Source organism: Labrus bergylta, chromosome 23, assembly GCF_963930695.1.
Source record: "Labrus bergylta chromosome 23, fLabBer1.1, whole genome shotgun sequence".
Taxonomy (NCBI): Eukaryota; Metazoa; Chordata; class Actinopteri; order Labriformes; family Labridae; genus Labrus; species Labrus bergylta.
The window spans coordinates 5,649,426-5,667,275 of NC_089217.1; the positions used below are offsets into that span (position 1 = coordinate 5,649,426).

General features: G+C 41.4%; 1 protein-coding gene across 1 annotated transcript; it reads right to left on the reverse strand.

The window, feature by feature from the left end:
• Positions 1 to 13,058: 13,058 nt before the first annotated feature.
• On the reverse strand, positions 13,059 to 14,201 carry tnnt2c (troponin T2c, cardiac). The gene has a single exon (XM_065951587.1). The coding sequence runs from the start codon at positions 14,132 to 14,134 to the stop codon at positions 13,301 to 13,303; it is 834 nt and encodes a 277-aa protein (XP_065807659.1). The 5' UTR covers positions 14,135 to 14,201; the 3' UTR covers positions 13,059 to 13,300.
• Between the last annotated feature and the right edge of the window lie 3,649 nt (positions 14,202 to 17,850).

Consider the following 17,850-nt stretch of genomic DNA (forward strand, 5'->3'; position numbering starts at 1 on the left):
TAATGGCCCCATGGGTTGATGCATATGATTAAAGCTCTGCAATTTCCTGGATACTTATTTGAGCTGGGTATTGAACACCATAGCACTATGAAGACTTGGGAGGACATTGCACTTGCCACGTTGCTAACATTAACAATGTAGCTGCAGAATTATGGTTATGAATGGTAGCCACTGTTAGAATGATATATTACAGATCATTTACCACCACCATCTGCGCAACCTTGAGGTCCAATTCACAGAGTGTATTGCAGCTTTTTATTATTGCTGTGAAAACACGAGAAGAAGAATGTTTTGCAGCCCAGTGTCATTTTCTCTTTCTGCACCAACCCTCCTTTGTTGCAGTTTTGTGTTCTACCTTGCGTGGGCCAGAAAGAGCAGCCAGTCCAGACAAAGGTGCAACAGAAGTCTGTAAAGACTTAGGTTGGGAACCAAAGGGTCGACAGTTCAAGGCCCAGAACAGACCAAGAGTGGACATTGGTCTGGTTGATGGAGAGGTGCCGGCTGAGCACTGCCGAGGTAGTGTTTGTGTCGCAAGGTGTAAAACACCCAACTGCTCGGGTGCTGTTATGTGCAGCCCCTCACTCTGACATCTCTCTCCATTAGTGCATGTACAAAGGAGCTTTTTAATATTGTGCCACTGTTACTTAGTCTCTGATGATGCAAACAATTTTGGTTTTCCAAGCTGTAAACCCTTGCATGATTCAAATGAGATATTTGTCAACGAGGCTTATTTGCAATTAAAAAAGGGTCAATCTTTGCCTCGAATGTGACTGGATTAAATCTGTGCACACAGCACTGGTTCATCAAGATTCTCCTTGCTCTGGTGCACAGTTTTGGAAGAACAAACATTTGGTGTGTGCTTTGAGAATTACAGTTTCTTGTTGTTTCATTTGCACATACTTAATGGCAAATAGAGCCATTCATTGTATGTGTGTATGTTGTGCGTGACTGTGACTGTGACTGTGACTGTGACTGTATCGAACTGAACTGTTATGTGTTTTGGTGTTGGACCCCTCTCGAAAACGAGATGGTTCATCTCAAGGGGCTATCCAACAATAAACAGAAATTCTCACAAGTTTTATCTGTTAATTTGCCCAAGCATGTCAAATGAAAATTAGGTCTTCTACTCTATATTCTATGCTTTGGATAATGGCACTTTTTAAATCGCATGAGCTAACACTTCAGTTAAGCCAGTACAATAAAACATTTGTGTCTTCTTTTTTATTCAATCAAAAATATTCTGCCCACCGCATATTAAATCTGTTGGTTTATTAATTAAGACCAAGTCTGGCATTTGGGATGCTTCTATTTACCTCATTTCCCAGACAGTGACACTCCAAAAGCTGAAAATATCAATGTGCACAGACAGGTGTGATTTATTAGAGCCTGAGATCATCGGTGGCGAGCTGGATACACAGGATCAGGGGGTCAACTCATTAATGGTGAGGTAGCGGGGGCTGTATCTATTCTAAGAACAATTACAGTTTAAGAGGTGGATGGAGAGACAGTTATGTAATGCCACTACCCATTACAGCATAACTGTCCTTTTTATGGCCATGGGTGTCCATTTGCTCTTGGGCACGAGTGAATGTTTCTGGTAGGAGAAGGATTAGATGCTTCAGGTGTAAAATTTTATGGTGTAAAAAGTCTTCAGCAAATATGCAAATGATGTGTGAATCTTATAATATATACCTTTCAATCACAGTGACGGAAAAGGGATTCTTTAAAGACGCAGACGCAGGCTATAGTTTTGAGTTCAAATGATCCTGATAGGTCAGCGTCATGGAGCGAATGTAAATGTACCTGACATCCTGGAACATCTGTGGGGGGGTCAGACACAGACAAACTCAAGATGCAAGATGTTCTGTTGTCGATATTTCCTTCACAATACTGATTCCAAAATGCTAAATTTGCTCAATAGCTGATAATGATAATTCTGTATCCCCTGACTTACAGATTATATGACAGAGAACTTAGTTATCTGGTGGCCAGTCAGTTACAATCGAGAAATAACACAAATAGATAAAACTGTATTGTGTCTGCGTCAGGGCAAACAGATTTTTATTAAAGAGCTGCTTCATTCATGTTTTAACAGCTTCTGTGTTACTGTTTGCTTTCCAAATCACAAGCAGAGCACCTACAGATCTACTGAGCTCACATTTTAAAGTGGGGCCACAGCAGTCCAAAGTTTGGGAAGGCTGGCCTAGTGGTGAGGTCGCGCCCCGTGTACAGATTCTGTAGTCCTCCGAGGGGGCCGCCCGGGTTCAAGACTGTGGTTCCTTTCCCACATGTCATTCTCAGCTCTCTTTCCACGACTTCCTAATCAATCCACTGTCCCATCACATTAAGGCATAAATTAAAGTCTTTTGAGAATTCAATGTTGGAGATGCCTCTTGCTCTGGTTACATATTTTTCTTGGCACTTGAAGTTGCTAGGTGTCGACTGCTGCTATAACCATCACCAGCAGAAAGGAGAAAGGTTTACAAAGCATGCTTTATGAAGCTTTAGACTGAGTCCACTCAGCGAGGGGACAAAGTGATAAAGGCAGCTATAAATAGATGTTTTACCCCATGGGTAAGAGCACAGGAATCCACTCTCATTACTTCTCCTTCTTCAATTGATTTGTCCTGACAGAAAACATCCAGCTCATGAGTAAAGATGGCATGGATTCATACTCAGACCAGCAGGGGAACTTTTGAACCCCAAAGTGTGAATGTGTTAATTGTTGCTTTACTTACAAATATATTTTAATTTGTGAAATAAAGTTATGGGGCAATAAAAAAAACACATTGGCAACGACCTTGGAAGTATGAAAATGTGTTTTTGTCCATGCTGTATTCTCCTTCTGGCCTGTTTCTTTTGTTGACATGAAATACTAATACTAATAATTCTCTAGGGTAATAAACTAATCTCATAGATTCATGCAATTTGCTAAAACTGTAATTATTGGTGCAAAATTTCACAACATAACAGTAACAAGCCTCAGGCCTCATTTTCATTTCATGGAACAGGACCAAGCTCGAATTAGAAAAAAATGAAAATGCAATTTTTTAAATGCAATTATTTTGCAATTATTTAAATGAATTCACAGAATGGCGAGCCAAAAAAATTTGGCCTGAATCCTAAATTAAAATATTCAAGTATACATACAAATCTGTCAGATTGTGTTTTAATAGCTCCAGGACATGTCAGTCCCCATAAGACTGATTTCCATCCATCCCATCCATCCATCCATCCCATCCCATCCATCCATCCCATGAGATGAGATTAGATGAGATTCAACTTTATTGTCATTACACATATACAAGTATAGAGTAACGAAATGAGGTTTGGCATCTCACCAGAAGTGCAAATAAGCAGAAAGTGCAATAGTCTGTGCTATGTACAGTAATTGAGTGCAAGAGTCTGTGCTATGTACAGTAATTCTGTGCTATGTACAGTAATTGCAAAATTTACAGATGTAGACAAAAAAAGTGAATTATTAGGTAAATCTGGATGGCTGGATTAATGGGATGCAATAAATATAAATAAATGCTATAAATAAGTAATGCTACAAAATAAGTGTGTTTTTAGGATTATAATATACAGATTAAGATGCAGTGAGCATGCTATACTAATAATATACAGATTAAGGTGCAGTGAGCATGCTATACTAATAATATACAGATTAAGATGCAGTGAGCATGCTATACTAATAATATACAGATTAAGGTGCAGTGAGCATGCTATACTAATAATATACAGATTAAGATGCAGTGAGCATGCTATACTAATAATATACAGATTAAGGTGCAGTGAGCATGCTATACTAATAATATACAGATTAAGATGCAGTGAGCATGCTATACTAATAATATACAGATTAAGGTGCAGTGAGCATGCTATACTAATAATATACAGATTAAGGTGCAGTGAGCATGCTATACTAATAATATACAGATTAAGATGCAGTGAGCATGCTATACTAATAATATACAGATTAAGGTGCAGTGAGCATGCTATACTAATAATATACAGATTAAGGTGCAGTGAGCATGCTATACTAATAATATACAGATTAAGATGCAGTGAGCATGCTATACTAATAATATACAGATTAAGATGCAGTGAGCATGCTATACTAGTTTACAGATAATATAAAGAATATGGACATAATATGAACATACTATAATACAATAATACAGATGGATGAGAGATGTGTGTGTGTGACCAGGAGGAGTGGTGGGGGGATGATGGGTGTGAGGTGATATGCAGGGGAAAGGGGGGTCAGCAGGGTGCGGAGAGAGAGAGGGAGAGAGAGAGAGAGACAGAGTTCAGAGTTCGGGGGGTAGAGTTCAGTAGAGAAACAGCTCTGGGGAAAATGCTGTTCCTCAGTCTGTTGGTTCTGGTCCGGAGGCTTCTGAAGCGCCTGCCGGAGGGCAGGAGGGTAAACAGTCTGTGGGCAGGGTGGGAGGAGTCTTTAAGGATGCCATGAGCTCGCCGCAGACAGCGTTTCCTTTGGACATCCTCAATGGCAGGAAGTGGACACCTTGTGATGCGCTGGGCGGTTTTTACCACCCGCTGTAGCGCCTTACGGTCTGCGACAGAGCAGTTTCCGTACCAGACTGAGACACTGCTGGTCAGGATGCTCTCGATCACACAGCGGTAGAAGTTCATCAGTACAGCTGAAGACAGGTGGTGTCTCTTCAGTGTCCTCAGGAAAATGAGGACGTTGATGAGCCTTCTTAACCAGACTGGAGGTGTTAGTGGACCAGGAGAGGTCCTCTGTGATGTGGGTCCCCAGGAACTTGAAGCTGGAGACACGTTCAACAGCCATCCCGTTGATGTGAATGGGGTTGTGCGTGCTTCCTCTTTCTCTCCTGAAGTCCACGATGATCTCCTTCGTCTTGCTGGTGTTGAGGAGCAGGTTGTTGTCAGCACACCAGGCGGCCAGATGCTGTACCTCCTCCCTGTAGGCCGTGTCATCGTTGTTGCTGATGAGGCCAATCACCGCTGTATCGTCCGCAAACTTGATGATGGTGTTGGATCCATGTACAGGTCTGCAGTCGTGGGTGAAGAGGGAGTAGAGGAATGGGCTCAGCACACAGCCCTGTGGTACGCCTGTGTTGAGTGTGATGGTGGTGGAGCAGGTGTGTCCTGGCCTAACATACTGGGGTCTGTTGGTCAGAAAGTCCATTATCCAGTGACGGAGGGAGGTGTTGAAGCCCAGGTCTCCGAGTTTAGTGTTTAACTTGGAGGGGATGACAGAGTTGAATGCTGAGCTAAAATCAACAAACAGCATTCGTGCGTATGTGTTGTTATTGTCCAGATGAGTGAGCACAGAGTGCAGCGCAGTGGAGACTGCATCCTCTGTACTCCTATTGCTGCGGTAGGCAAACTGGAATGGGTCCAGTGTGGGTGGGAGGCAGTTTTTCAGGTGTGCTAGGACCAGTCGCTCAAAGCACTTCATTATGATGGGTGTGAGTGCCACAGGGCGGTAGTCGTTCAGGCCTGTCGGGCTGGAGTGTTTCGGCACTGGGACAATGGAGGTGGCTTTGAAGCATGCTGGCACAGCTGTTTGGGCGAGGGACAGGTTGAAGATGTCCGTAAAAACCCCAGTGAGCTGCTCCGCACATGCCCTAAGCACGCGCCTGGGGGTGCCGTCTGGACCAGCAGCCTTTCGAGCGTTGATCCGGCTCAGTGCAGCGTGGACGTCTGTGGAGGTGAGTGAGAGGGGCTGGTTGTCTGCAGGAGGTCTGGTCGTGGTCTGCGTCTCCCTGTTGTCTCTATCGAAACGAGCATAAAAGTGATTTAGCTCGTTCAGGAAGGAGACATCTGTGGTTATCGGGGTGGAGTTGCTGGGTTTATAGTCACTGATGGCCTGGATGCCCTGCCACATGCGCCTGGGGTCGGAGTTGGAGAAGTGTTCCTCTACCTTCAGCTTGTGACAGTGCTTGGCCTTGATGATGCCCCTCCTCAGGTTTGCCCTGGATACGCTGTAGGCCATTGCATCATCTGATCTGAAGGCGGTGTTGCGGGCCTTCAGCAGGAGACGCACCTCCTTGTTCATCCATGGCTTCTGATTTGGGTACGTGGTGATCTGCTTCCATGTTGTAACACTGTCGATGGTGGTGTTGATATAATCCAGCACAGAAGAAGTGTAGGTGTCAATGTCTGTGTGAGAGCCCAAGGTAGCCTGCGAAGCAAACATACTCCAGTCTGTGTGATGGAACTTGTCCTGAAGTACAGAGTCTGTCCCCGCTGGCCACACTTTAATCGTTGTCACTGATGGCTTCACACGTTGGATGAGTGGGGAGTACTTGGGGATGAGGAACAAAGAAAGATGGTCTGACTGTCCCAGGTGGGGGAAGGGGGTCGTGGTGTATGCTCCTGCGATGTTTGTGTAAACATGGTCCAGAGTTTTGTTTCCTCTTGTATTGCAGGAAACGTGCTGGTGAAATTTAGGGAGCACTGTCTTTAAGTTTGAGTGATTAAAATCACCTGCAACTATAAATGCTGCCTCCGGGTGAGCAGTCTGTTGTTTACTGATAGCGGTGTAAAGTTCCTTCATAGCAGCTTTAGCATCGGCATCAGGGGGGATGTAGGCTGCAGTTACAATAGTGGAGCTGAGCTCCCTTGGCTGATAGAAAGGTCTACATTTAACCATCCCATCCCATCCCATCCCATCCCATCCCATCCCATCCCATCCCATCCATCCATCCCATCCATCCCATCCCATCCCATCCCATCCCATCCATCCATCCCATCCCATCCCATCCCATCCCATCCCATCCATCCATCCATCCATCCATCCCATCCCATCCCATCCATCCCATCCATCCCATCCCATCCCATCCCATCCATCCCATCCATCCCATCCCATCCCATCCCATCCATCCATCCATCCATCCATCCCATCAATTGGTGGGAGGTAGGGTACTGGTTGTCAGTCAATTACAAGGTTAACATTTTGAGACATAAAAAGCTTACGGCCAATCACAACAGCTTATTTAATATTGGGCTGGTTCAAGCCCTGTTGAGGAATTCTTAAACCACCAGAAGTCTGCTCCTGATGAGGAATATTCTGATCTGCTATTGCATCATTATAGATATACTGGATCGAATGCACGTAATTTATAATTGGCATGTGTTGACTACTTAATCACATCATAATGATTTGTTAGTGTTGAACCTTGAAAACTATATTTTTCAAAACACAAAGACAGCTTATCTGTCATCAGACCCATCCAAATATTACATTATTGTCTCGAGCATTTTGACTAATTCAGAGATAAAAGTTAAATCTTTTTAAAGCCTAGTGGGGATTTTCTCTGCTGTGAGATCATCCATGTTGCTTGGCTTGTTTTTCATACCCTCTGACTCACTCTCTTCTATTAAGGCCTGTTTCAAAATGAGACTGAAGACGGTAATTAGGACATCCTGAAAGCCACTGACGCCAGATGCAAGACGCTCCAACAGGTGTGAGCAGCAGTACTATCAGCGGCGTTGCAGTGGCAGGAGTGTTAATAACACGTTTGGAGGAGAACAGGATGCTCCAGCTCCTCGTCTGATTTACACACCAAGCAGAGGTGGACAAGTCGGCGTGAATCACCAAAGAGACAGAAATGACACGGTGAAGGATGTGAGTTTGAATCTAAATGCAGCCGTATGTCTGACGACACTCATTCCGTCGCAGGTATAGAGTGGGAGAGACAAACATGTGCCTACAGAAAACATGAGCACAGACACAGACGTCAGATCTGTCGCACTGACTGAACAGGAACAAACAGTCCAGACTTTTTAAAGCCACAAAATCATAACATTTAAGAGCATGGAAATGAATGAGAAAATGCAAAGGTTGGGGCCCTTTTTGTATGTAATTTATGACGTTAATTATTCATCTCTTTTCTGTAACTTGAGTTTCAGAACTTTCCAGTGTTGTATTTTCATGTTTGGTGAAAAGATGGGGAAAAAAAAGGAACTTAAATGTCTTGGCAATCAATCCTTTTTAAAAAAGTGGTGGAATTAACGACCAGTTGATCATGAAAGTTAGACAAAAAGTCTGCTTGTTCTTTTATTCACCTCAGTTTGACGCTTTATTTTGAAGACTGTGAGAAAAGTCTGTCTAGATTTTTTTGTGTTGATAGTAATCCTTAATTAGCACCAGAGCGCTTGCTATTACATCAAATAATAAACTCCAGAGTATTCCCCAGACAATGTGCGAGTCTGCAGCTTGTGCTAACAGCAGCTAGCAGATGTGTGATGTCAGTCCTGCGTTTGTTTTCCCATGAATGAACAGCCTGAGCTCCCACTCTAACCAGCAGTGACTCACAGTTCTGTCCTGCGTCCTTACAACGTTGTTTGTGGGAAACGCCGCCAGAAAGCTCTCAGGTCAGGTTTGTATTTATAGACTCCTTACGATACGTGACAAAACAAGAAACACACACACACACACACACACACACACACACACACACAACCTGACTTGAAATGACTCACCCACAGGCCATCTGTATGTTCTTCAGGAGTACAAAACAATACAGTCCAGCACATCGGCATGAACTTTGAATGTGAACAAAAACAAACAGGAAATAGAACAAATAACATGAATTCCCTTCGTGATTTATCAGCAGTAATATTCAATTATTTTCTAGTTTTTGAGTGGATTTGCATCAAAATGTGCCATTAAAGCATGAAGTTCTTACCCCTCACTTCACTTTGTCTGCAGAATTATGAAATTATGCATAATTTATTTGTTTTCTGTAGTCTTAAAAAACTTAAAAACTAAAAAAGTTGATTGCCTGATGCAGATATTATACCAGTTGATTGAAGCCCCTGTGAGGAGTTCTTAAATGGTTGTAAAACATCATAAAATGAATACTGATGCCTCATTATGAACTACAAAAAGCAAACAAGACCATCAGGGACAACATTGTCTATTTCTTGATTGTAATTTTTTATGACTTCAACCACTGTTTTTATGTTTTTATGTAATCTAACTAATGTAATCTTGTCAATGAATATATGGAGACCACAGGGAGAGTAGCTACTGTTTAACACAGAAGCTAATGGGGATCTTAATGAACAGACAATCAAACTGCCAGGGGGTAGGTTTTAAAATGAGACAAATTACAGCACTCTGAATACATTTTGTCCAAAGAGTATAATAACAAAGAGTGACACATTTGGCTTTTAATTAAAAAAACAAGATTTTTTTGTTTCACAAATAGTACTTTCAAATGCACAGGACATGATCAACCTAAACATAAGAGATGCTTGAGCACAGGGGGGCGCCAGAACCAACAAAACATGAAAGTCCCCCCCCCCTCCACACACACACACACATTAGCTTGACGAGGCGATTGTGTTTCGATATTGTTCTGTTGAGCTCATGATTAACATTTTGTAAGACCCCAAAACAGGATCTTTAACCAATGCATTGCTCCAGAAATTAAAAACATTTATGTGAATTCAAATCATCTGTTGTTAAAGAAAAAGTCACTAGTGGTTCTTCTTATTAATTTAGTCATAAAACAATTAAATTCATGTTTTTAATTCATCTTTTTAATTAAGCAGCAGTGATCATTGACACAAGGAGCCACTTGATAGCTGAGCCTCCACATAAGAGGTTTGGTGAAGTGTGTTAGTAATTAGAGATGTTTCTATTCTCATCCTGATGGCTTCCTTCCAGCACAGACAGACCCTCCAGCATTGTACTTAGAAACTCAGTGTCACATAGTAACTATAAGGTGGTATAAGGATGCACAACAACATCAGATCTTTATATGACCGCAGGGACAGAGGCTGGAAAACCTGCAGGAAGTTAAGGATGTGCACAGATTAATGCCCTGTCGAATTGCCTAAATCTTTTTTATACCTCTGAACACCACCAACTCCCTCCTCAATTTGAAGCAGGTTGGAGATAAGCCCAGAAGGCAGCGTCTCCAGGGCCGGCTCATTTAACCACAGGCTAATGGCATCCAGAGAGCGGGCCTTTCTCTGAGCTGGTTTCCCCACCGGCATGTTGTGTACATGTGTGAGTGTTTTTTAAGGCCAACTCACAGCAGAAATCATCCGCCATAAATGTACAGCATTTTTTTTAAAAGCCTCATGAGGGAGTTTTACCTAGGGGACATCTCTGGCTTCGAATCCAGAAACTACGACTCTAAAAGATAACATTTACCACTTAAATCAATGGCTGAGAGATGGTTGGGATGGACTCTGGCCTTTACAGTCTCAGGTTAAAGCAACAAGAGGTTAAGGACTTCACAATAGAATTTTAACACTTTAACACTTTTTTAATTATCATGATTTGCTTAAAAAAGCTCTTAGGTCAGGTTTGTAAAAAATCATAAAAGTGGCCAGATTTCTATGTGATGTGAATTCCTAACACCGTATCTGTTAGATTTTGAACATTTTTTCATGCTTTTTTTGGAAGATTTTTAATCTGGTTTGAATATAACAAACAAAAGAGATTTTTTTGGGGGGGGAGTGCGAAAACCATAATCTTTGAGAAAATGTGTTTTTAAAAAAAAAAACATGCTTACAACTGATAAATGAACTCAGAGTAGACCAGCTTCATCACCAGTTGAATCACTAACATCCTTAATGTACACGCAGCCTCGTAATAAGTTCTCGGTTGGAGCTGAACGTGTTACTGAGAAGCTGTCAATCACACAGCGCTCACATTATCCTCTGGCCTCCGCTGGGCACTAATGAGCAGACAACACCCCCCTGAAGAGCCTGCAGCTGATGTTCCACACACACACACACACACACACACACACACACACACTGAACATGCACACACACAACACGGTATAAATCCTTTTTTCAACAGGCTTATGAGTGGACACGTTTTTATGTATCACCATAAAGTGCATACTTTATTTCATTAAATCCATCCATTATCCATCCTGTATTGCTATAAGTTTAATTGTTGAGTTTGTTTTGTTCTTATCCTTAAACAAACAAACAAACAGATGAAGTTGAAAACTGTATCAACAACCAGCAACAAGTTGATCGGCAGAGTTTTGGGAGCATGTCGTTCCCTGGCTGCCTCTATTGATGCATTTTGTTTGTGTACCCAAGTGCAAGTCACCTGTTTTTCAAAACATCGTCAATACAGTGCTACGACACCTTTGCTCCAAAGTGAGAGCTGGCACTAATCACACAGACCGCCTCCCTCCGTCACCATGGTAACCTGCTGACATACCGTCGAGTCTGGAGGGCTTTACCAGCTTGTCAGCGGCCATGACAGCAGAACAGCAGTCTGAGGCGGTGTGACAATCAGAAAGCACGGGGGGAGGGAGAGAGAGAGAGAGAAAAATGAACTTTCTTATTGGTCAGACCTGTCCACAGCATTTTCACAGACTTACTGTTTTTAAATGAGAGTAAGAAAGTCTTTGAAATCCAAAGTTTCATGTAAGGACAAAGACAAAGACTCTAACCTTCAAAAATCTGAAACACTGATCGCTTTACTTTCTGGACATAAAAGCTTCCCAACTCTTTTTTCATCTGAATGCAACCACATTCTTTTTTTTTTTTTAAATATAACTGCTAAGTTAAGTGTACAATCAAAAGAATATGCATTGTATGAATACAGCTTTAAGTCTGGTATTACAGTACTTACTTTGTTAAAAAAAAAAACTGGTTCTCTGCTGCTCCCTAGTGGAGATAAACGGTACTGCAAACTCTGACATTCATCTGACCTACAGCAGCATGATATCTAAGACTACATGCACACAAACAGATATGATGTTGTTGTAAATAATGGCATGTGTAATAACTGAGAGCATTGTGGTTTAGGTTTAAAACATGTTCGATCTTTAAAGAGAATGTAATGTTTATATAATTTGGGGTTTTTAAAATTGATGCTGTTATTTTTATGGATTATGTGTATTTACTAAAATGTTACATTTTGTTTTGAGCCACTGTGAGGCACTTTTATTTGGTTATGAAATTGACTGAAAATAATGCTAAAGGCTGCATGTGAGCTACTAAAGCAAAAGACACCATCAGTGATAAGATTCATTATAACTATGTAGTAATTTCTCATTTGGATTTAATTAACACAAAGCTACAGAATCAGCCTTTTTTTCAATTTTACATGGCAAAGATTGTGTTTGACTATTAAAAGTAAGCAGGATGAGATTTTTCGTTTAAAGAAAAAAATTACAACATAAAGTGTAGAGGAAAAAATGTGCAAAGGGGTAAAAGGTACAGCTTAGTTCTGACGGTTGAAGAAATCAACACAGACCAAATGTTAATCTCAGGAGCTTTGAAAATTATATTGGAAAAGAACTTGATAACATTTAATTCTGTATGTTGAAGGGTTTTGCATAACTGACGCTTGCTGAGTGCACTCAAATACCTCAAAGGGTACAACAACCGCCCCCGACTGTACTGTAAAGCTTCCTCCTCCCCGCAGACTCTCACTCGGGGTTGTGTGTTTGACCTCTCAGTGAACAGTTGGGGCCTTTTTGTTAAAAAACACTGCAGGCCTGCACTGCTACTGCAGAAACTCAGAGACTAAATTAGCTCCTCAAAAAGTCAGCTGTTGACACCTGTTGGATCTGAACACAAACGACTCTCCACCGGCCAATCAACAAGACGTCAAGAGAATTATTCAAGGAGTCTTTGTGTTGTAAGAGGGGTGTGTCAAATAACTTGATATAAAGCAGACTATTCAAATAGTGGAAACTATGTTACTTGACTTAAATATAAAAAAAATGTGTCAATAATTAGGAGGATTCAAGTAAATTTGAGCAACTTCTTTGAGGACTTTTTAGCCCTTGAACACAAATATTTTAAAATCTAGAGTATAGATTTAATGGAGCATAATTAAACATTTAAAAATAGAAAGAAAGCAGGCGCTCAAAGAAATGTCAGCTTGAGGTGCTCCGGGATACATGTTTACTACAAATCGTTCAAAAGATCCAATGCACTCTCTTTCAACCAATTCAATGTCTTTATTTGTACTTATAGAGTGCTTTGGAGTTGTTGCACGAGAACAACGTTGGTATGCAACGATAAAACAACCCAATAGATAAATTTGTCGTGCAGTAAATAAACACAAGACCTTTTGTAAGCTTTAATAACCACAAGTGATGAAGAGATACACCGGTGAAGATCAGCAGCAGAGAGTAAGTTCAAGCAGATATTCATACATCAGTTAAGATTTTATGACACTGAATTGGATTAAACTTCAGTCCAATAATTGGAGTCACCATATAGTCCACACAGAATCCCTCCAAGATAATTTATGATGCAGTTGTCACGCCAAATAGTCCAAAGAAACCGTTGTCGGATGGAGCAGCTCTTATTTCCAGGAGCCAGACTTGCCCTTGGCCGAGCGAGAGGTCTTAGGCGCTTTGGAGCCCCTCTGATGGTCGCTGACTCGGTTCCGGAGCACGTAGATGTCGTACTTCTGCCTCTTGAGCTTCTCGCCCAGGTCGAACTTCTCGGCGTGCAGCTGGTGGAGCCACTGCCACAGTTCCTGCGCCTTCTCCGCCAGCTTGTCCCGGTTCAGGTGGTCGACGTTGAGCGGCTTCCGGCGCTCCGTCAGGGCCTTCTTCTTCTCCTCCCGCGCCGTCAGCTTCTTGCCCTTCTTCTGGTCCACCTTCTGCAGGTAGCCACCGAATGATTTGTTGGTGAAGATCTTCTTCTTCTTTGCCTCCTCCTCGGCGCGAAGTTTGGCGGCCTCGTCCTCCCGCCTCGCCCTCTCCTCGGCCAGACGTGACTGGCGCTCGCGATCCTGCTCTGTTCGGACGCGCTGTTGCTCGGCTCTGTCTGCCCGACGGCGCTCAATGCGGTTTCTCAAGGCGATGAGCTCTTCCTCCTCCTTCTGGCGGCTGGAAAAGTGCACTTCGATCAGGCTTTGGAGGTCGTTGAAGTCCTTCTCAACCCTCTTGCGGTGTAAGTCGTCAAAATCCACCTTCTCACCATCGGGGAGCTTTGGAGGAGCGATGTTTGGCACATATGTTGTCTTATGCCGAGGTTTGGACTCATGTTCATTTTCTTCTGTATGATCCTCTTTCTCCTTTTCTTCTTCCTCAACTTTTTCTTCTTCTTCTTCTTCTTCTTCTACCTCCTCCTCATCCTCCTCTTCCTCCTCCTGCTCGTACTCCTCCACAATCTCCTCAGTGTCGGACATGATGGTAAGAGAAAGCAGGATGAACACTAAGGACCAGCTGGTGTCTGAACACAGGAGACTCTGAGGCGTTCTGTTTGGGGAGTTTTTAAGGGTTCAAATCTGTCATGTGACCACTGTCTGAGCCTCCAGCGTGGGTCAACAGCAGGGCGGGTTTTGAGACAGATGGAAGAGTCTATTTTCTCCGCACCGAGTCTTGTCAGGCACACCCCCACTTACCCCCCCCCTTCAGACCCCCCCACCCACTGCTCTCTGCAATGACCCTGCAGCTCCTCATTCCTTTGTAAGGACAAGATGAGAGACTATTTCAGATACACAACAGATGCGCACACATGCCCATGCCTTCCAGTCCCATAAAGAAACTCAGTGTAGAATCATCCTGAACAAATAACATCCATACTTGTCAAAGCCTAACAAGCCTCTCGGGCTGAAAAAAATCCAAGGTTTTGAAGTCAAATTAAAAAGGTGCCAATTAAAAAGTTATAAAAGCTCTCCAAAAAACTAAACATCAGGGATTTTTACCGGCGTCTGAATCCAGGGTGGCCGGCTAATGATCATGAAAGTTTAATAGCCAAAATCTTTTTAAGAACTCCTATTTGCCAAGTATATTGCAATCTCTTAAATACAGCGGAGTGTATGAATTTTAATAAGTTACATTTTCATATTCTCCAAAAGGACCCATTACCTTGAATATCCTGTGTATCATAAACAAAGTGTGAGATGTAGAGATGTTTGTGTGTAAAGCTGAACCCTACTTCTATTCTCCTTAAGGGAACCTGGCAGATAGGTCTGTTAGCTCAAGTTGTTGGGCCTAAGGCGGATGGCAAAATCAACGTATAAGTATTGATATTTACAGCTTTTGCAGAATTTATGATACAAAAATCAATGTTCAAGGTGATCTTACAATGATAACCATCCAGCCATTTGGTGGTAAGAAAAGCAAGCTCTTGACTACACATTCCTTTCAGCACTGTCTGCAGCTCAGTGGTTGTTATGGAAGCATTTTGCACTCACATGAGTCAGTAAAAGTCTGCTCTGTCTTTCTGAATAAACCTCAGTTTTAATTTGGTTTGATACATCAGAAGACACTTGTATCTTTAGGTAGAATAGATGATGCTGTTCTTAGCTTGTTGACTTGCATTCAACCTAGATCTTTGCAGTTCTGATAAAACATGCCTCCCTGATATAACGCGATGCATATAAAATACATTCAGGCTGGTACGAGGTGACTCAAGAGACAATCAGGCTATTCCTGAAAATACTGGATCCCCACAGAGTGCAACTGAGGCGCTGACGTCGAGCGGATAAATGTGAGCACCGCTCGCTGTAACGCGATCTGTATCTTGCTCATTCAGAAAAAAACAGGTATGTTTGAGTTGTAGCTACATTTTCTTTAGTTGTCATATTTTTAGTACCTAATCTTATTGAACATTATTGTGTTTTATCCATTTTATCTCTGAATCAATCCATCTAGATGTATCCAGTATCCGTGCATCATTTTACTCCTCACAGTTACTTCTATCATAGCGTTCAGCAGCAACAAAGGACTTCCAGTAAGGACAATGACGAGCAGGAGGAGCTTTACTGCCTCAGCCTCGTCTCCACTTTGGAATGTAATTAAAACATTCTTGCTATTGGAGGCTTTCTGCTCCCAGTGCTGTGCGGATTAAAGCCTAATTGCTCCCACGCTGCAACATTTAAATGCTGATGTCAAGAATTAATGTTCCCAAGTCTTGAGTTATCAGTGGAAAAAAGACAGATGCAGTTTATAGAGGCTGAGATGACAGACGGGGGGGAAACAGGTGCTCTACCACGTCTAGGATTCCAAATTAAACGGTTGCGTTACATATGCTTCCTTACGATAAAGCGCCATGTTATTCTGCTACATACGTATGAGGCAGAGGACACTTTATCTCCAGAGGGTTTATATTACAGTCTTAATTTAAATGAGTGAAGAGCGGCTAATTGTGGCTTTGAAAGACAAAAAACAAACAAATCTTCAAGCCCCATGTCTGTCTCATCCCGTAGGAGACTGAGTTCCACTTAAACGTGTCTGAGCAGTACATGAGGACAGCAGGTGGCTCCAGGATAATCAAGACACTCTGGGTTCCTTGTTGCAAGGGACAACTGTGTCCATCAGCAAAGAGAGGCAAAGAATGACGAAGGCTAAAAATAGTCACACCCTAACACAGTCTCAAATGGCAAATAGAAAGAGACCATCAGACTGTGTGTGTTTAAGCTTAGTTTTGCCGTACGGTTCAAATAAAAAGAAATGAAAAATAAGTTTTAATCCTGCATCATTCAGTTGAGAATGAAGCAAACTAGTTTACAGGAATTGAGAATATATTTCATAATCTAAACAAACCATTGTTTATCCCTGTGAATCATTTTCAGTTTTACACTTTCAGGCAACAAAGTCTGAAAATTTCTTAGAAAGAGGCAGTTGAACTTTGTTAGGCAAATCTATTCCCACAGTGACATCTAGTGGACAAAACTGTGAATTGCAATAACATGAGTCTCACAATTTCCTCCTGCAAGAATATGTCACTATTCTTGCAGGTTGGATGTAAAGTGTATATCATGCTCATTCTTGTTTACATAGTCCGCACTGTGAGTAATCCCAGTTTCCTTACAGACACCGTCATGGAACATTTAAAGGCTAAAGTCAATGATTGTATCCTGCATTGTATGTATGCTTTCACAAAGGAATCAATAATGCATCATGTGCTTTAATGAAAAAAAACATATTTCAGTATGTGCACTCTAAAGAGACAAAAAAAAGGAAGGAATAAAAGAGACCATATTTACTCACCCATCACAACACATGCAGAAGCCTCCCAGTCTTCTTTTTTCCAGTTACCTAGGTTTCACAAAAAGAAGCCGTTATTTAGCTGTCTGAAGTAATTGATCTTTTATATCATTTTTGTGTGCGTGTGTGTGTAAATCTTATTGGTAACACTTTATATTAAGGTACACCTATTCACCATTAATTAGTTGCTTATTAGCATGCAAATTAGTAACATATTGGCTCTTAATTAGTCATTATTAAGTACTTTTAATAAAAGCCAGTGAGCAACAGACTTTTACAATAAAAACTGCGTTAATGCGGGATAAAATAATTGTCGGCGATAATTAATTAATTAGTTAACGCGAAAATAACGCGTTAACTTGCCCAGCCCTACTAAAAATGTATACGCTGAACTGATTTAAATTGGCTAAAATATAAATCTATATATTCAATTTAAATTGATTAATTCATTTAACTCAATATTTTAGATGGATTCAACTTTTGATAAAGTATTTTAACTTTGATTTTAAGTCAAAAGAAATTGAAAGAGCATTTTGCCTCAACTAGATAACAAGATAATTTCACCGGTTGAGTTGTGTTCAAAAGTTTTGTGAACTTATAGATTTAAGTACAACTGACTTGATGTCAAGTTTATTTGACTATAGAACATTTTATTTCTTTGGAATAATCACAAATGTATCTCAACTTATCTTTTTTAAGTTCAGGTAACTTAACATTTTAAGGCAACTCAGACACTAACTTTTTTAAGACATAACTAGTTTGGTTTTTTTACAGTGTTGTTTTATCTTTCCCAGTCCTTGTGATCAAAATCTGTAGATCACCTTCATCCTGCTGTGAACTTCTCATGCTGCAGAAAATGAAGTGTTCTACATTTCAACTGATTGTGTTTGAAGATGCACTCCAAGGTCTG